General features: G+C 34.4%; 1 protein-coding gene across 1 annotated transcript in view; it reads right to left on the bottom strand.

Moving 5' to 3' along the window:
• Positions 1–327: 327 nt before the first annotated feature.
• Positions 328–18137, bottom strand: part of DMXL2 (Dmx-like 2) — a gene marked incomplete at its 3' end in the record, with an annotated part of 150096 nt that continues 132286 nt past the window's right edge. The window contains exons 30-42 of the mRNA XM_008588451.1: positions 12631–12761; positions 12012–12097; positions 11392–11593; positions 10487–10604; positions 7214–7273; positions 6224–6310; positions 6023–6144; positions 4703–4841; positions 3964–4024; positions 3701–3828; positions 3054–3131; positions 1463–1554; positions 328–380 (exon numbers count right to left, since the gene is read on the bottom strand). Of these exons, the coding sequence (XP_008586673.1) occupies positions 328–380; positions 1463–1554; positions 3054–3131; positions 3701–3828; positions 3964–4024; positions 4703–4841; positions 6023–6144; positions 6224–6310; positions 7214–7273; positions 10487–10604; positions 11392–11593; positions 12012–12097; positions 12631–12761 (1357 nt within the window). The remainder of the gene's footprint in view (positions 381–1462; positions 1555–3053; positions 3132–3700; positions 3829–3963; positions 4025–4702; positions 4842–6022; positions 6145–6223; positions 6311–7213; positions 7274–10486; positions 10605–11391; positions 11594–12011; positions 12098–12630; positions 12762–18137) is intronic.

The raw sequence follows: 18137 nt of genomic DNA on the forward strand, positions 1-18137 counted from the left end.
CACATGTTCTCACTTATTTGTGGGAGCTAAAAATAAATAAATAAATTCACTCACATACACACACACACACACACAAAAAAAAAACGGGGGGGGAGAGGAAGATATAACAACTACAATTTTTTTTTTTTGAAGTTCCTACAACAAGCAAATGGAAAGGACATGCCTGGGTGGGTGGGGGGAGAGGGAGGAGGGAGGGAGGTTTTGGTGATGGGACATAATAATCAACTACATTGTATATTGACAAAATAAAAAAGTAAAAAGAAAAAGAAAAGAAAACCAGGAAAGCATTCCTTCATAGTATATTAAAAATCATAGACCTTAACTTACCATGAATGAAGCTGTTTGCAGGTGATATTAATGTGTCCCAGAGGCATACATTTCTTATAAAAAACAGCAATAACAAAAACACATCATAAACAATTGTTGCAAATCATCACTAGGGACCAATTTTGTCTTCAAGTCATATATTTTTACTTATTCAATCTTCTTATCTTTTTTATTCACTCATATTTATAGAGCAGTGATTCTCAACTTGGATGAGGGTAGGGACTGGGACTGGGGGTATAACTCTCCTAAGAGTTCATCCTTTTCAAACTACATAGTTCTGTCTCACATGGTCCCACCTGTCTGCATCTCCTAGACTCATCTCTTTTCCATTACCACTCCAGAGAAACTATGATATGACATATCCTGAGTAGAAGAGGAGATGCTTCTATACCCCCAGGTGTTAACCACTGCAGGGAAAGGAGAGATGTTATTCATGGGCATGTGTTGCCAGTGAAAACCGTGTGAGGTCAAAGAAAATGTTGAGAATGATGGCTACAGAGTGTCAAATTTTTGTTAGTTCTGAAGAACTCAACAGTATTAACAGCAATTTAAAAAAAAAAAGACTAAACACGAGGGTACTTCAACAAGGTCATGGAAAAATTTGTATTATCTTTTTTTTTTTTTTTTATCCTTTTTGTCTTTTTTCATGACCGGCAACGGATCACAACCCTCAGTGTCGCGCCCGTACCGGACCGGGACCGGACAGGGATCGCAACCCTCGGTGTTGCTCCCGCCCCTCGCTCAGCCAGTGAGCGGCCGGTCTGTATGTGGGATCCGAACCCTCGGCAGGAGCGCCGCCGCGCTTCCCAAGCGGCGCACTACAGCAGTGCGCCACCGGGCTGGCCCCTGTATTATCTTTTAATTCTATTTTTCCATGAACTTTTTGAAGTACCGTCCTAGTTTTAACATAAAAATTGCACATGCATATTGACAGACTACACTGAGAAAAATTTTTGTTTCTACTTTTCTCTTTTTGGTAAGGTAAATTACTCTGAGACAAGTATTATGTAACAAAGAAAGTATTTTTATTCTTGGGGTGGAAAAACTCTACCAAATAGAAATCCATACTTTCTAGCAAGAACACCTTTCTGCCTAAAATTTTCTTACATCTTATTTTGATTTTCTGTCTACCTACCTATTATCATTGGACTGTCCACATGTAGCAACTAGACTTGAAGAGGTAATAAATGCAAAGTCACTTGTGGCTTTACTGTGGCACTGCCAACTCTATGGAAAACAAAGTAAAACTGATGTTATCTAAAAATCCAATAACATTTGATTCAGTACAAATACACAGTTCTGCTAATAATTACATTACATGCATAAGCTAAGAACAGTTTTTAAAAACAGTCTAGAATAAAGAATAACTGAGAGTAAGAGGATTAAATGTCAACTGCATATTATTTAGCTAATATCCAATAATTTTTTTAAAACTGGAAAGAGGTTAAAACATGAAATTTAAGGTTGTATTTTTTAGATTATGTAAGAATAGGATATCAGAGTACATGATTTACCCAAGTCATCCAATTATATTAAAAGCTTAATGAATTTTAGTGCTAATGACTTCAAATACATTTAATAAACTTTAAATAATATCATAAACCATAATAACAACAATCCAATGAGAAAAATATTTACACGCCCATCTATTCTTAGGCTGCACTATGAGAGACTCAAGTCAAATTAACTCTGCAACCTAAAAACAAACATCCATGTTCCTTGCCACCTCCGACTCTACCCCCAAATGTTTTACCAACAAAAAAGACACTGTCAAAAGTGGTCCTGCAAATAATCCATAGGACTTCAGCTGCCCAAAAAGGTTCCTAAATGATGTTCCAGCAATGTGGGAAACTATATCCGAGCCAGGTATGACTTTTTTCGTTGGATCAGATGAAAGAATAGAAATTTGGAAGTGAGGGCCCAAAAAGAGGATGTCAGGGTATTTAAAATAAAATGAACATTTTTTCATCTGGAATTATCATAGTGTGGATCTGACTGAAGGCAAAAGGATAAATTTAAGATTACTTCCATTTCTGTGAAGACATGAGGGTACAATCTACAGTGTACTAATTTACGAGAAATATCTTGTCTCATATACATAATTAAGAACATGTACACAGTCTTGAAAAGAAAATTTAAAAGTATCTGAGTAATCTATCTGGACCCAGGAGGTTCAAGGCTTTCTGAACCTCCATATGTATGAAGCTGGGAATTCCACACAGGACAGCCTCACCTTCTACCCCCACCCCTTGCTATTCCTCTACCAAATGAAAATATGCTTGTGTTCATCATCAAGTATTTTTAAATGATTCAGATTAATTAATAAAGTGGGCTAACTGGATTGGTTATTTTATAATCTGGTCAGCAAAATTCTGGAGCAAATTGGAATAGATGTTCAGAAGCTATTTGATTCTTAATATACACACTATAAAATTCTATCATTAAGAAAGTTAAAGTTTTCAAACTAGATAAAAGTGAACCACAGGCAGAGAAAGCCCCTGAAATTTTTCAATTATAATGGCTGCCTTTCAAAAGGAAAACAAGGTTTTTTTGTTTCTTATGTCATTTCAGTCTAAAAACTAGTGTAAAGATGTGTGCTGCTCCTAGGTTGTAATTACTGGACAGAACTGTCCCTTTCTCAACAGAACCACCAATGAAATTCACTGTCTGAAACAAATATTTAAAGCGTTCTTTGTACGCACTCTGGGAATGTGAGTAATACTTACCATGTAAGGTTTAGGATTTGATGCGGCTTGGTTAACTTGCCAGATACTCATAAAACCCTCTCCATCTGCAACACCACACTGTAAGAATGGTGTAAATATTAAATACAGCCTCTTAGTATCTATAGCAAAGATAAAAACATTTATGGAAAGGAGAGTCACTCAGACCCCACTAAACTAACTTCTGCCTACAGATTTCTATCTATAGAATTTCTGTTTCTGTAGTTCCCAAGAAAGGCCAGATACTATAAATTTCCTGCCACATTTTAACTATTTTCCACACCGATTTCACTGTTTTCCTCCATACCTCTATAATGGAATTTAGTAAGAAACTAGAAGGTTTCTCTCAAGTACTTAACTGTGCTTACAGGCACCATGAACACATTCAACAGAAGCTGGTTTTATTTTTCCACTCTCATGAGTATTTAGTATCTTTAAAAAAATAATTAATCCACTAAAAATCTACTAAATTTTGTAGATTTATGCTTCTGTTGGAGGAAAAGGGTATATAAACAGACTTCAACAGACTGCCTCCTCAACTTAAATCCAGGGTCACTGAATTCTTTTTAGATGTAGTTTTATTAACTATTTACTTCCAAATATCCACAATAATTTTGGGATGAATTTAGCAGTAACCCCCAAGAACTAACCTTGTTGCCTTGTGAATTAAAATATAATCTGGTAACTCTTGCATTACCAGCTTGACGGAAACAGACAAGTTGTTGAGGTCGTGTCCATTCAAACATTCGCACACTGCCATCCTGAGCACCTGTAAGATCTGAAACACAAGAGATAAAGCAGAAAGTAAGAAATTATAAAGTTAAAGAAAGAGTTCCAAATTTTCTATTTCATAAATCAGCCTCAAAATGATAAAGGACATTTAGAATCCTTAGGGCATTAATAAAATACTTACAGTATTGATGGACTGGGTGTGAGGTCATTCTCTTAACATTATGTAGATTCCTTTTCATAAGCTTTAAAAGAAGATATTTTAAAAATTAATTTATTTTGTATATTCAGAAGAGATGAGGAAGGATCACCTAATGGGCAACTCTAATTCTGATAACATTTATTCTCTTACAACATTATTATTACTGAGAGAAACACTGTTATGAATTTTCAGAATCACTTAACATAGAACATTTGTCTGAACAGGTTTAGGAAGCATAGTACTTACTGGTACAGCCCTGGCCTGTGTGGACTGTGAGATTACCAAGCAGATTCACCTAGTGATAAAGGGAACTCTCCTCCAAGTGCCCATCCCCGAGGACAATCAGGAATATCTCCAGATTCTTCACAGCAGAACATGAGAATGGGACCCCTTCAACTATAGTGACTAACTAGAATGTTATTGACATACTTTCAAACACTTATAAGTAGACATGAATTCCTCTTTAACTTTGCTCTACTATTTTGCTCATCTATAAAATGATAATAGAGGATAATAATAGCACCTATCACCTGGGGTTGTTGTGAAAAAAAAAATCACACACCTGAGACTAAGAAACTCACAACTGTTACCTGTTATTACCATGGTGTATCTACTGGTCATTGCCCCTGATATTTAGGATCGTTCCTATGTCAAAGTGATTTCAACTTATTTTTTCAAGGAGTCCATATCCAGAAACCATACCTAATAATGAATAACATACCACACTAGCTCCAGTGCTAGTCTGTCCACTGCCCAGCCATGGCAGAGATGAAGGTGGATGCACCTGACTTGCTGAATAGGATGCTGCACTGGGTTGATAAAGAGTTGTAGTGGAACCACGATAATCAATATCATCTGAACTGTGAAAAACATTTGCGCATTACTGTGAAAATTCCATTTTCTCTTAACACAAATTCCAATTACAGAACTTCTTATGTACCCATACGACATTCTTTATTTTAGAAACTGAATAAATATCCGTAAGAAAAACTTACGTACAAGACTTAATCATAGCTAATTTTAGTACTCGTTAACTTTTTCCCTTTAAGCAAAATATAAATTTAGTCTAGTGTTGTTTGGGGGCAACTTTATTGCTGCACAAGCTAGAACAAATGTTTGTTTTAAAGTATTTAAAGTATTTAACATAGATATTCTTTCGGTCATATATAGAAAAAGATTATATGTTCTCTTCAAGTACAGGTATTCCATATATCGAATTAATACATTTTAAAGAAATTTAAATTTAAAGATTTCTTAGAGTAAGGTATTAATTTATCGTCACATCAAAATGTGAAAATAATTTTTATGATGGACTATTTCACATTACATGGTCGTTTTTACTTTGAAGTGTGATACTGAAGCCCAGTTATATTATATACTAACAAAAGAGAGAATTCACAAAACAAGGGGAGAAGCATCATGGCACCATTCCTAAGCACATAACATTTCTAAGAGTCTGGAGAAAAGCAAGAGGGAGAGCAAACATCGAGGAGAAACCCCAAAATAGGAAAGCGTTGCATGACACTCTTTGTGCAGTGTCCATAGCTTTAATAAAAACCATCTACGTTTGTATCTGTAAAAAAAGTAAGCTCATCAAATGATAATCAAGAAGAAACAATGCAAAGTTACTAAATAAATGTGACTCATCAATCAATCTAACATACTTGTGTATACTACTTTTTGCTTTAATTGCCCAGATCAGCTGATTTTACTGACATTTCTTTGGAGTTAATTCCTGACATTTCTTTGGAGTTAAATGTCAAAGTGGCAGTTGTTAGCATTAGGTTTTGGTGTTAGCAATTACCTAGTTTAAACACTATGAACAGTACAGAATGTAATGGAACAAGTATGAGTAATTTAGTCATTAATGTAGACAAAGCTTTTTATTGGCAGCTAAAACAACGTTTTTCTCCTACCCAAATGGAGAGAGACAGAGACAGAGAGAGACAGAGACTTTTCAAGATAATTCAAATGATGTGCATAACCATTTAGTGGGTACTTCTTGATGAAAACTACATTTAAAATCAACTATGAGGCAAACCTTTTGGATTCTCTATCATATTCTTCTCCAATCCATATATATGATTGACAGGCCAGTAGGGAAGTAACATCAAGTTCTTGCACATCGTGTGTTGAAGCCAAAACAATTTCATTACAGTTTGTCTGTAAAGCAAAGGCAGTCAATGATTTAAGCTATATCACTAAAAATAAGTACTTTCTTTATAATAACTAAAGCTTTTACCTTATTAACAGAAAATGCCATGATCATATCAGATTCCTTATGAATGATTTTCGCCTTTCCACCTGGATAGCCCAGATCAGCTTCAACCTATAAAACATTCGTCAGCAGTTTTAGTTGCTGCAGCACAGCTCTATATAGAAATATGCACATCCCATGAAATTTGAAAGTAGAAGAAGAAAATGTAGCAGCAGCAAGAAATAAAGGTGAGTAACTTTAGTGTGTTGAAAATTAGCTTACGAGAATTTAAGTTCTCTGATGCCCTGTAAGCAGTCAAATTATGAACATTTCCATTGTGATTATAAGATACTGATTAACTGTCACAAAAGATAGCTAATATATTTTCATTCCTGATTTATAACAGTATATGTCAATCTTTTTTTGTTTTTGGCAGCAGGCTGGTACAGGATGCAAACCCTTGACCTTGGTGTTATCAGCAACACACTCTAACCAAATGAGCTAACCGGCCAGCCCTGAAATATGTCTCTTAGTTTTTCTAAAAGTATGCAAATATTCTGCAATAAGAATGTGTATACATTAAGAGGCAGAGAGTAGAGGAGAAAGACAAAGAAGTCACATAAGACATGAAGCACTTTGAAATAAGTGATGAGAAAGGAGTAAGAACTTGCAAAGCAGGCTAGTTAGAAAGAAATGAAGTAGATTGGTGAGAGGAATTGAGGTCAGAGGTGATGGGAAGGAAAGAAGAGGCAGAATCAAGAAGAAGGAAAGATGAAACAGCCATGCTTAAGAAGAGATAGGAAGAAGTGACAGAAGTGAAGATGGGACAGGGAGCAAAAAGAGAAGAACCAATAGCAAGGGAGAGCAAGCCAGACACAGTGAAGCATCTCCAAACCTACACCACTGAGATGGCATGAAGGCAAAGAGTTCTCTGACCAGTTAGCCAGTTGGGCAGGTCATGGTTAGTACTAGAGATGAGGCATTAGCTCCTTGAGCTTTAAAGAAGCAGCTAAGTACAAGAGCTCAGAATACTACCTTGATGTAATCTTCTGCTACGTAGTTTTGTTTGACCTGCTCCACATGTTCTTCTACAGACTAAGTAACACCACACCGTCACAAACACAAAACACATGCATGAAACGAAATTATAAAGAGAATGAAACATTTCAAGCTGAAATGGCCACTCCATCACTTCAAGAAGATAAAAATGAATTTTGCAAAATCAAGAAAAAAATTAAACTGAATAAAACATAATATCTTCAGGTAAACACAACACAAAGCAAAAACGGCAAAACTAAAGTTAATGAGACTATTATATACATAGGAAAACATAAAAGCTATTTCAAAATAAAAATTAGTTACTTGAATACCAGTTACGTAACTTAAAATTCTTAAAACCGTAATCTCTAAAAATAAAAGCCACTTGTATGAGCAGATGCATTGCATTCTATAATACACAGATTCTTATTCTGCAGGAGTTCATTTCCAATACATATTAAATTTATTTATTTCTAAACAAAGAGTCAAAGTACTGATAATTGTTTCGCTCATTCTCATAAGGAATATGAGTAACCGCATGCTTTTTCTCCTTATAAGTAAATAAATGATTGATAAAATGAGGCATGGGAAAGAAATCACACAAACAACGTGCCCCTGGCTAATGAGAGGGTCATAAAGGATGCTATAATCAGAAGTAATATTCCTGCTCTGTTGTGGAAGCCTCTGAACACAGCAATAACTCCTCCTCATACCTCTTGAGGTGACTGCTTCCCTTTCAGCATAAAGGGCCATTCAAATCCTCTGACCATGCCATAAATGCCTTCCCTACGGCTGCTGCAGCTGATAACAAAACACTCGAGAATGGTCAATGTGTGGAATGGCTAACTCAGAGAAAGCCAAATTGCTGAAGAATCTATTTGCCTTTAATCAATTAGCTGAGTTTGCCACATTTATGAATTTCACAAGAACTTGTCTGGTAGAATATTTTTCTTTAATATATTCAATGAGTTAAAATATCTTCTTCTTATGAATGTATCTAAAATTTCAGTATTTCTCAGGAGAAATTTAAGTAATTTTTAAAAATCAGCCAACATTTCAGCATTTTTAGAACTAGTCTGCCAATTTCACTAATTAATCAATTCACTGAATTTACCAAATTTATTGATTACTAAAATCCTATTTAACAATTTATAAAGATAAATCACTCTTACTGGATGGGTAGTTTCAATAAATTTTGCATATTTCTGAGCCTAGTAACCAGTTTTTATTTTGTCCTAACAGCTTTAACATTTTTTCATAATATTTTCCTAGTGAAAATAATTTTTCAGCAGATCTGCACTATTCAACACAGCAGCCACTAACCATGTGTGACTACTTAATAGATTAATTAAAATTAAATAAAATAAAAATTTCAGGTCCAGAGTCACATTTCAAGTGCTCAGTAATCACATGTGGATGGTGACTACTACACATTGGATTGCACAGATATAAATTTCCATCACAAAAAGTTCTACTGGACAGCATTGGAAAAGATAGTAATTTCACTTAATGTTTAAAATTCAAAAGAGTACATGATAAAAATTCTTTCACCCCAACTCCCAGCCATGTACCTCCCTTCCCTAGAGCCAATTAGGCTTATATACAGCACTTTAAGAAATGTTCAATTTATCTATGTCCCACTTCCCTGTTCATGAGGACCCTCTGCTCAAAGAAAACAGAAGAGAATACACTGCTTAGGCTGCTGATCCCAAGAGCACAGAGGCTCAGGGGCAGAGAGAGGGAGAGACTTAGTTAAGGAAGAGGCAAACTAGAGAGGAGAGAAAAGATACTGAAGGGCAAGACAAGAATGTGAGGGTCCAAGAAACCTAGATAGCTCGCTTCTCCCAGAACTCCAAGGCTCTGCCTGTCCAACCAAATCAAACTGCTACAAACCTTATGAGTAGTTAAAACATATTTTTGATATATCACTCAGTTGTATAATTTGAAGAACTAAACATTCAGAAAACTGATCCTTCAATGAAGTGGCTTTCTGTAAATAACAGCCCTAATTAGAGCAAATATCTTTGATTTTAAATCCTTTTTTTAAGTTCCTATATCTTATTTTATGAAATTTAGACTCAGCAGCACTACAGGAAATGCTGTACATAGCGGTTTAAATAAAAGAGACAAATAGTTTGGCTCTATGATATCTTTAACAAACCCTACATCAATAATACCATCAGGGTCTTTTGTTTTTTTATCAAAAAGCTTGTAGTATAGGACTCAAAATAATCTCTTTAGTTCAATCTCCTACTTCCTCATATAAACAGATAATTTTTAAATCCAGAGAAAATAAATGACTAATCACAAGGGCTGACCACAATTACCATCCAGGTAAGGGGGTGATTAGTAGTAAAATAAGTATGGTAAGTTCTGCTGCCCTAGGTATGGGGAAACACTGAGAAACAATTCTATACTTTACTAGGGAACATGAGCCATATGAACTATCCCTCTCAGTTTTCACTTTTCTAAGTGAAATATAATTCATCTTCCTTTTCTGATAGTTTGCCAAATCTTTAATTACATCAGGCATTCTACTCTGAAGACTCTCCAAACTGCCTTATTAAATGGCCAAATGGACTGACATGCTCATATAAAAAGGTCTATGTGTAATAACACTTCTTTTATAAAGAAGAGATCATTTGCCAGTCTCCCAAACTCTTAATTCTTCTTGAACCCTGTATGACATTACATTACTAATTATGTTAACTTAAAAATCACCATGCACTATACAGAACCTCTGCCTATATTTGTAAGAGCACTCTTCCTTCATCCTGTATTTGGTATTTCTGTAGTTCATTCTCTCACAAAATTATCCTGAATTTGTTGCTTCTCACGTTTATCCTGCTCATTTCTAAATGCTAAATAAAATGCTTTTAAAGACCCATGTTGTATTTTCAATTAAATGATATTCAGAGAATATTATAGAGTACAATCATTTATTAATTAAATCCCCCAAACTATCCACTACAATGTTTCTTACATGTAAAAGCCCAACAAAAATACTATAAAGGAATTACCAACTTTCAGTTGATTATATGTGATTTATCAAGGAATCTATGTTGTTTCACTGCTATGAAATAAAAATTATAAGGTTTTACCTTAAAAGAAGTTCACTGTAGTTTAGTAAAGTCTGTTACCCAAGAGGCATGAAAGATGATAAGTTTCAACCAAAAAGAAAATTTCAAAATAAACCAAGCACTAACTTCATTATAAATGTAAAGAAAACTAAAGAAAAATTATAACAGAAAATATATTTTCTCAAAATACCTCACTCTGCTTTCTTTTCTTAGTGAAAATATATCTAATAAATGTTTCTTGAAGGACGTCTTGTTTAACAAGGAAATGCCAAAGTCGTTTCACTGGAAGTGCAGAAGAATCTCGGGATCTATTTAAAAAATTAACATATCACACTATTTTAGTCTATAAAAGTTTCATACTTGCAGATACTTTTTAAAAACTACCACAATCTATCGCAAAGAAGATACAGCATTAAGCACAACAAATTTTAATTTATTTTAATGTTAATTTTTAGTTATCCTAAAAATCATTACTTCATCTAGCAATTAATTCTCTAATTACACTGAATAAATTGGTTGAGCTGAGAGTCAAATGAATCTCTTATTATTCTCTATTTAAACTACACTTTAGGCTGATGCTGTTGGTTAAAGCATTTCACCAAAGAATAAAAAGTCACAGATTTCATTTCTGAGCAGAACTTTTAATCATGGCCAGCTGCCTCGAAAAAAGCATGCTACTTATCAAAAGGGGCCTAGATGGGCAAGTAGAAGATCAAAATATCAATTAAAAACCCTTAATGTGTTTACTGTCAAATTACTGACAAAAAGTCAGTAGCACCTTGCTTGCATATATATAATTATCCAAAAAGTTTTCTGTAAGAGTTCTGAAAATTAAAAAAAAAAAAATACAGAAGTTAATACAATAAAGGTTTTTCCTTGATTATAAAAGTAATGTCTATGAAATTCTCGATAATGCTGGGAAAAATAATTTTCTATCCAGATTTGTGATGTTTTCCTTAGAGTATACTCCTAAAAACAGGATTGCAGGTTCAAAATTATGAATGTTTTGAAGGCTATTGGCATATTTTGCCAAACTGTCTTCCAGAAAAGTTAAACCAAACTACACTCTCATCACCATTATAAGAACTTTCTTACTTGAATGGAGTATTTTCAGGTTCTAACATTGCTTTATTTCGAAGAATAGCTGGCCCAGCTCCTACTGAAAGGTCAGTTGGATATGTGTTGATATAGTTAGGAGGTGGACCTTCAAATTGATCCATTTTCTCTTGCAGGATCTGTTCCCAGTTCTCCAAGTTTTTAATCACAGCAATACCTAATGGTGATGTTACAGGCAGCTCTAAAAGATGATAGAATATGTCATTTTATTTTTATAAAAAATATTAATCATCCACATTATTTACAAAATCTGAATTCTTAGAGCCAAGACTTCTGAAAATACGATTAAATCTGAAAATTTAAATCTAATAACATTTGGATTCTTAATACTTTCAACAAAAAAGAAGGTCAGCTCTCTAAAAGCTGGGAAAATGTCTAGCTTTCCCAGTTTGATTTCCTGCTATTTCAGTCTTCTATAGACAGTGATTCTTGCTATGAATTAAAGCCATAGATTGAAGCCTAAAATGTTTAAACAAGACCTCACAAAATCTCCAATGCAATATTTTGAAAGTTCCAAAGGGCCTTCTATATAGATTTTATAAAGAGAAATTTGATGATAATTTATATTTAATAACATTAATTTCAAGTTCCAAACTCACCGGAGAATTCCAGTCCAGCAATGGGAAAGAAATTCTTGACATTGTGAAGTACTAGCTTAACCATTGTCAAATGCAGAAGAGCCCAGCTGTCCAATGGGGGCAAAAAAAAAAAAAAAATTCTCCTTAATCAAAAAATAAAATCATGGAAGAAGCACAATGATGTTCCCTGTCAACTGTTAGCCCAATCTCCAACCCAGGAAACAAGCTGTCATTGACTTTTACTATACAAAAATGGCACTTTTGAGGTCTTTGAAAATAAAAGCCATGCAACAATATATCACACTTTCAATATCTGAAAATTACCTAGTGGAAAAATATTTACCACACAGTCACATGGAATCTAATAGCACATTAATAAATTATATATTATGTTCTAATAGCATGTCAATAAGTTACATACTTTTTCCTCACTAAAAATGTTTATGTTTGCATGAAAGCTGTGAAGGAAATACTCTACTAACTAGAAATTGACCTCAAAGGTGCAGAATTCTTAACCTGAAAACATGTCAGTTCTTATATAAACTCATGATAATAATGTTATTTAAAACTAATAACATGAGGACTTTCCACAAAATAATGGCAAAAAGAAAAAGAAAGGGGAAAAAAAAGCCTTATTTACCTATAGGAATTTGGATCTTGATGCTCCTGTATTTGTGTATCTGAAAAAAAGGCATCATCATCGTCATCTTCACTATGAATGCTTTCATCAGAATCATATATAACGCCACTATCAGACAAAGGGAGAAATGGCTGCAATAAAAGGTAAAGTTATTTTTAAGATACACAATTTTATACATATATAAAATATATTAAATTATATACTTAAATGCATAAATATGTAATTTATATATTACATACTTTGATATATAATATATAAAAATATTTTAAAATATATATTATTGTTCTAACTTAAAACTAAACATTTTAAATGGTGTCACAATCAAAGTAAAAATTTTCTTTTACAGATTATTCTAAACCCACAAAAGTCAAGAAAACCAGGTAAAACTCCCACATTCAATAAAATAATTGAGTAGCTTGATACAACATAAATATTTTTAAAAATCAATTTTCTTCTTATATATCAGCAATAAAAGGTCAGAAAAGTCTAAAGATACATTGAAAAACATAAAATACCAAAGAAAAACTATGAAAAATGTGAGAGAGCTACAGTGAAGAAAATTACAAGCCATTATAAAGTTATACAAAACCGTAATTCTTTTTTTTTTTTTTTCCCTTTTTTTGTCTTTTTTACTGACCAGTAACGGGATCGCAACCCTCGGTGTTGCGCCCACACCGTGCTCAGCCAGTGAGCGGGAACTGGTCTCCACATGGTATCCGAACCCTCGGTGGGAGCGCCGCCGCGCTCCCAAGCGGCGCACTCTCCAATGCGCCACCGGCCGGCCCCAAAACCGTAATTCTTAATTCTTTTTTTGTTTGTTTGTTTTTGGTGGCTGGCTGGTGTGGGGATTCAAACCCTTGACCTTGGTGTTATAAACACAAAACTGTAATTCCTTACAAGTTAATGTACATAGGTTTTAAATAATTTCAATAAAATCTCCATGAGAATTTCTATTTCGTTTTTGGAACTTGATAATGATTCTAAAGTTTATAGGGAAGAAAAAATAGACAAGATTATCTGAGAAAAATTTTTTAAGTGAAAGACATCATTTCTTAGTGGATATTAAAATAAGTATTTAAGAGAAGTGCAGTCTAGCAATTAACTAATGCAAAAATGTAGTCCAAAAATAATATATGTATAAGGATTTAGTCTATGACAAAGATAATATCATAAGTAGGGGTGGGAGGGGGGAAGGAAGGATTAATTAATGAATGATGCTAGAACAACTAGTTAGTTATGTTTGGGGACAGGAGAGAAAGAGGGAGATGAAGTCTGATCCTCCCTTTATTCTAGATAAATAAGAGAGTTAAAAGTTAAGAAAGAGAAGGAAGAAAAAGAGCAGGAGAAAACAGAGGAAAAGGGACGGCCTGGTGGCGCACTGATAGTGCGCCACTTGGGAAGCGCGGCGGCGCTCCCGCCCGAGGGTTCAGATCCCACATACAGACCGGTTCCCGCTCACTGGCTGAGCGAGGGGCGGTCGCAGCACCGAGGGTTGCGATCCCGTTGCCGGTCCCGGTCCGGTACGGGGGCGACACTGAGGGTTGCGATCCGTTGCCGGACACGGAAAAAGACAAAAAAAAAAAAAAAACAGAGGAAAAGAAAAAATAATAAAAGTAAACAAATTTATTAGTGGAAAGGACTTTGCTTAAAAACAACGTAATAAGTCATAAAGAAAAGTACAGAGAGAATAATTAAATAAACTTAAAAACTGTGCATCAAAAGCATCATTAAAAATATTTAAAAGCAAATAGCAAACTGGTAAAAGTGTCAAGTAAGAGAAATTGATAATATCCTTACTAAATAAAGAATCCATAAAAAATAAGGTAAAATACCACAATCCCAATAGGAAATTCAGTTAAGAATATCAACAGTCAATACCTTTATTGTCTGTGAAAAATCAAAGGGCAAATAAACTCATTACAATTTTAATGTCACTAACAGGAAATAAAAATTATTTAATCAATAGTTAACAAAAATTAAAAAAGATTATTTAATGCTAATGAGGGTATAGTTAGATGCACTATCTCACTATTCTAAGAGAGTATAAATTAGTAATTTAGAAAGCAATATGTATCGAAAGCCTTAAGTTTATACCCTTTTACCTAGCACTTCTTAATGAAGTAATCAGAACATGAACAAGGTTTATCTTATGTGATATTAATCTCAGCAATATTTGTAAAAATGAAAGAACAAGTACAGCAAATCTCTGATAGGCAAATACTAAATACAGTATAGTCAACAAATCAAACAGTTATGTGGTCATTAGAAATGATGCTTATCTAGAAACAATGACAACCCAGTTAGAATGAGCATCCCTAGCACCTGACTGTGGTTTCTAAATATAATTTTCCAGTTCCTCAAACAACTACAGATGGAACTGCCATATGATCTAGCAATTTCACCGTGGGGTATATACCCAAAGGAATGGAAATCATCATGTTGAAGGGATACCTGCCTTCCCATGTTTATTGCAGCTCTGTTTACAATAGCCAAGAAGTGGAACCAACCAAAATGTCCAACATCAGATGACTGAATAAGGAAAATGTGCTATATTTACACAATTGAATACTCCTCTGCTATAAGAAAGAATCAAATACTGCCGTTCACAGAAACATGCATGAATTTGGAGAAAATTACGTTAAGTGAAATAAGCCAGGCACAGAAAGAAAAATACTGCACGTCCTCACTCATAAGTGGTAACTAAAAAAGATAAACAAAGAAAAGACAGACACAGGGTGCCAAAAAGGAAAGGAAGGAAAGGAAGGAAGGAAAAAAGGGAGGGAGGAAGGGAAAAAGGAAAGACAGAGGGACCATAACAATACGTTGAACTTTCAGAAGGAGAGAACAAACCTAAGGATACTAGAGATGGAGGGGAGGAAGGGAAGGGGTTTGGGGAGTGATAGATTGGGTAAAGGACATAAAGAAAAATCATGATTTGTAATAATGAATATGCTAATAATAAAAAGATAAGTAAATAAATAAAAGTTATATCAACTTTTTTTAAAAAGGATACAACAATCACAATAATACATTGAACTTTCAAAAGGAGAAAACAGAACTGAGGTTACCAGAGGTGGGAAAGAAGGAGGGAGGGGTAAGGGAGGAATTGGAAAAAAGGCCATGAAAAACAATTACATTGTATAAAGCTGAATATACTAATTGTCCTGATTTGAACATCACATATTGCACATATTCAACTCTGTACTGCACGGACATATACAACCAACTATGTTTCAATAAAAATAAGTAAATAAATAAATATTTCCCATAAAAAGGAACCAGATTCTGTGGATAAATGATTGTTCTCAGTCTGGAGTAGAAAATGCTCATGACTGTCCTACAATAACTTATACTAGTAGTCTCAAAAAGATTCAGGAGCTAACTGGAAGTGGGTCTTACTGGCAAAGATAGAATACTCTGAGTACTCCAGGAATAATAACTGCAATGGATTGAAACACAAAGAACATGTTTAAATCTGTAAGATCATAACAAAACTAAATGCAAAACAACATTCACTGGCCTCCTCTGAAGGCTGCTAGAGAATTAACTCATCACTTTGAAAACTCATATATAAAGGCAAAGAGTAATGCATTTATCTTGTCTTTCCAATTCAAAATGTATTTCAGGGCAACCAAATAGGTTGATGAAGGAACATATTTCAGCAAATAAATGAACAATGAACAACAGGATTATATTATCATAATTTAAAACTCTCACTAAAATAATGGATTTAGGAAAAGATCAACTAACATCACAAAAAGAGTGATTTTTAATGGAAATACATGAAAACCACCTATGAAGTTAATCCTGTACTCCCCCTTCCCTACCCAGTCTGAATGGAATCAGATTCAACTTTCACTTTACATAAAATACAGGATTCAGAGGAATATGTCCAGAGGAACAAAATATGAGGATGGCATTAGCAAAATCCATTGACAAATTCTACAGGACAAATTCTTTTGGGGACAAAAAGGTAAGTTTTAAAAAAAGAGAGATAAAGGTAGAACCTATAGATTAGTAAAGACGTACAAACAGCAACCAATTGCAATGTATAAATCTTACTTTGGATCCTGATTTGAACAAACCAAATCGTACAAAAACATTTGAGATACAATTAGGAAAATGTGAACACTGTGTGGATACTTGATGATATTAAAGAATTGTGTGTACCTGGAATGCGTGTGTGTGTGTGTGTGTGTGTGTGTGTGTGTGTGTGTGAGAGAGAAAGAGAGAGATAACACTAGTGCAGTTCTGTTCAAAATCCTTCTTTTTAAAAAATAAATACTGAAATACTATGAATGAAATTTCATGATGTCTAGATTTGCTCCCAAACAATCTAGGGAGTGGGTAGAGGTATAAATGAAACAAGACTGTCCATGAGTTGATACTTTTTTTTTTTTTCCTTTTTGTCTTTTTTCGTGTCCGGCAATGGATCGCAACCCTCAGTGCTGCGACCGCCCCTCGCTCAGCCAGTGAGCAGGAACCGGTCTGTATGTGGGATCCGAACCCTTGGCGGGAGGGCTGCCGCGCTCCCAAGCGGCGCACTGTAGCAGTGCGCTACCGGGCCGGCCCATGAGTTGATACTTTTTGAAGCTAGATGATGGTAATAGACAAAATTCATATGCTACTATCTCTCCTTTTGAATATGTTTGAAATTTTCCATAAAAAATGTGTTTTTTTAAATGATAGCTATATGAGAACACGTTTTTAATGGTGTGCCAAATTGCTTACCTTATAATGTTAATTGAAAAAATCAAATATAAAATTCCATATACCGATCCAATTATATATTTTTTTAAAATCTGAGGAAAAAAGATTAGAAGCAAATTTGCCCAAGTGTTAACAATTATCGTTGAGTAGATGTGTGCTATTTTTCTTCCTCATACTTTTTTGCATTTTCTAAATTTTCAGAACTTTATACTAATCAGTGGAAAACATTTTTGAAAAATAAAAATTAAGGTGGCACATTACAATTTACAAATCTTAGTGTTGTTATTCACATTAACAATGTAATGGGCTTTCAAAACAGCAAAGAAAAAAATTTTTAATTAGAAAGGAAGGGGTGGGAACTGCCTATCTGTTTTTAAGAGCACTTTTTAATCCCCTGTGTATTACCTAAATACAATTAAATTCAATTCAACCAGCAGCCTCAAGTAACAAACCAGAATGATACTAGAAGTATAAACTGGAATACTGATGGAGAGTAAACCTGGAAAGGTGAATTTACAATTTGCCTAACTCAGTGGTTCTCACACTTTAGCACACATCAGAACCACCTAGAAGACTTATTAAAACACAGATTGTTGGTTCTCACTCCCAGAGTTTGAGATGGGACCCAAGAATCTGCATTTCTCACAAGCTCCCAAGTGATGCTAATGCTGCTGGTTCTGGGACCACACTTTGAGAACCACTAGCACAACCAGAGTTTTTAGATTAAAAAAAACAAAGCTTCAAAACTCACCTTGAAAGACTTTTTAAAGATCAGTTTAGCCCACCAAAAACGGAGT

The sequence above is a fragment of the Galeopterus variegatus genome, unplaced genomic scaffold, assembly GCF_000696425.1.
Source record: "Galeopterus variegatus unplaced genomic scaffold, G_variegatus-3.0.2 Scaffold4833, whole genome shotgun sequence".
NCBI classification, from domain to species: Eukaryota; Metazoa; Chordata; class Mammalia; order Dermoptera; family Cynocephalidae; genus Galeopterus; species Galeopterus variegatus.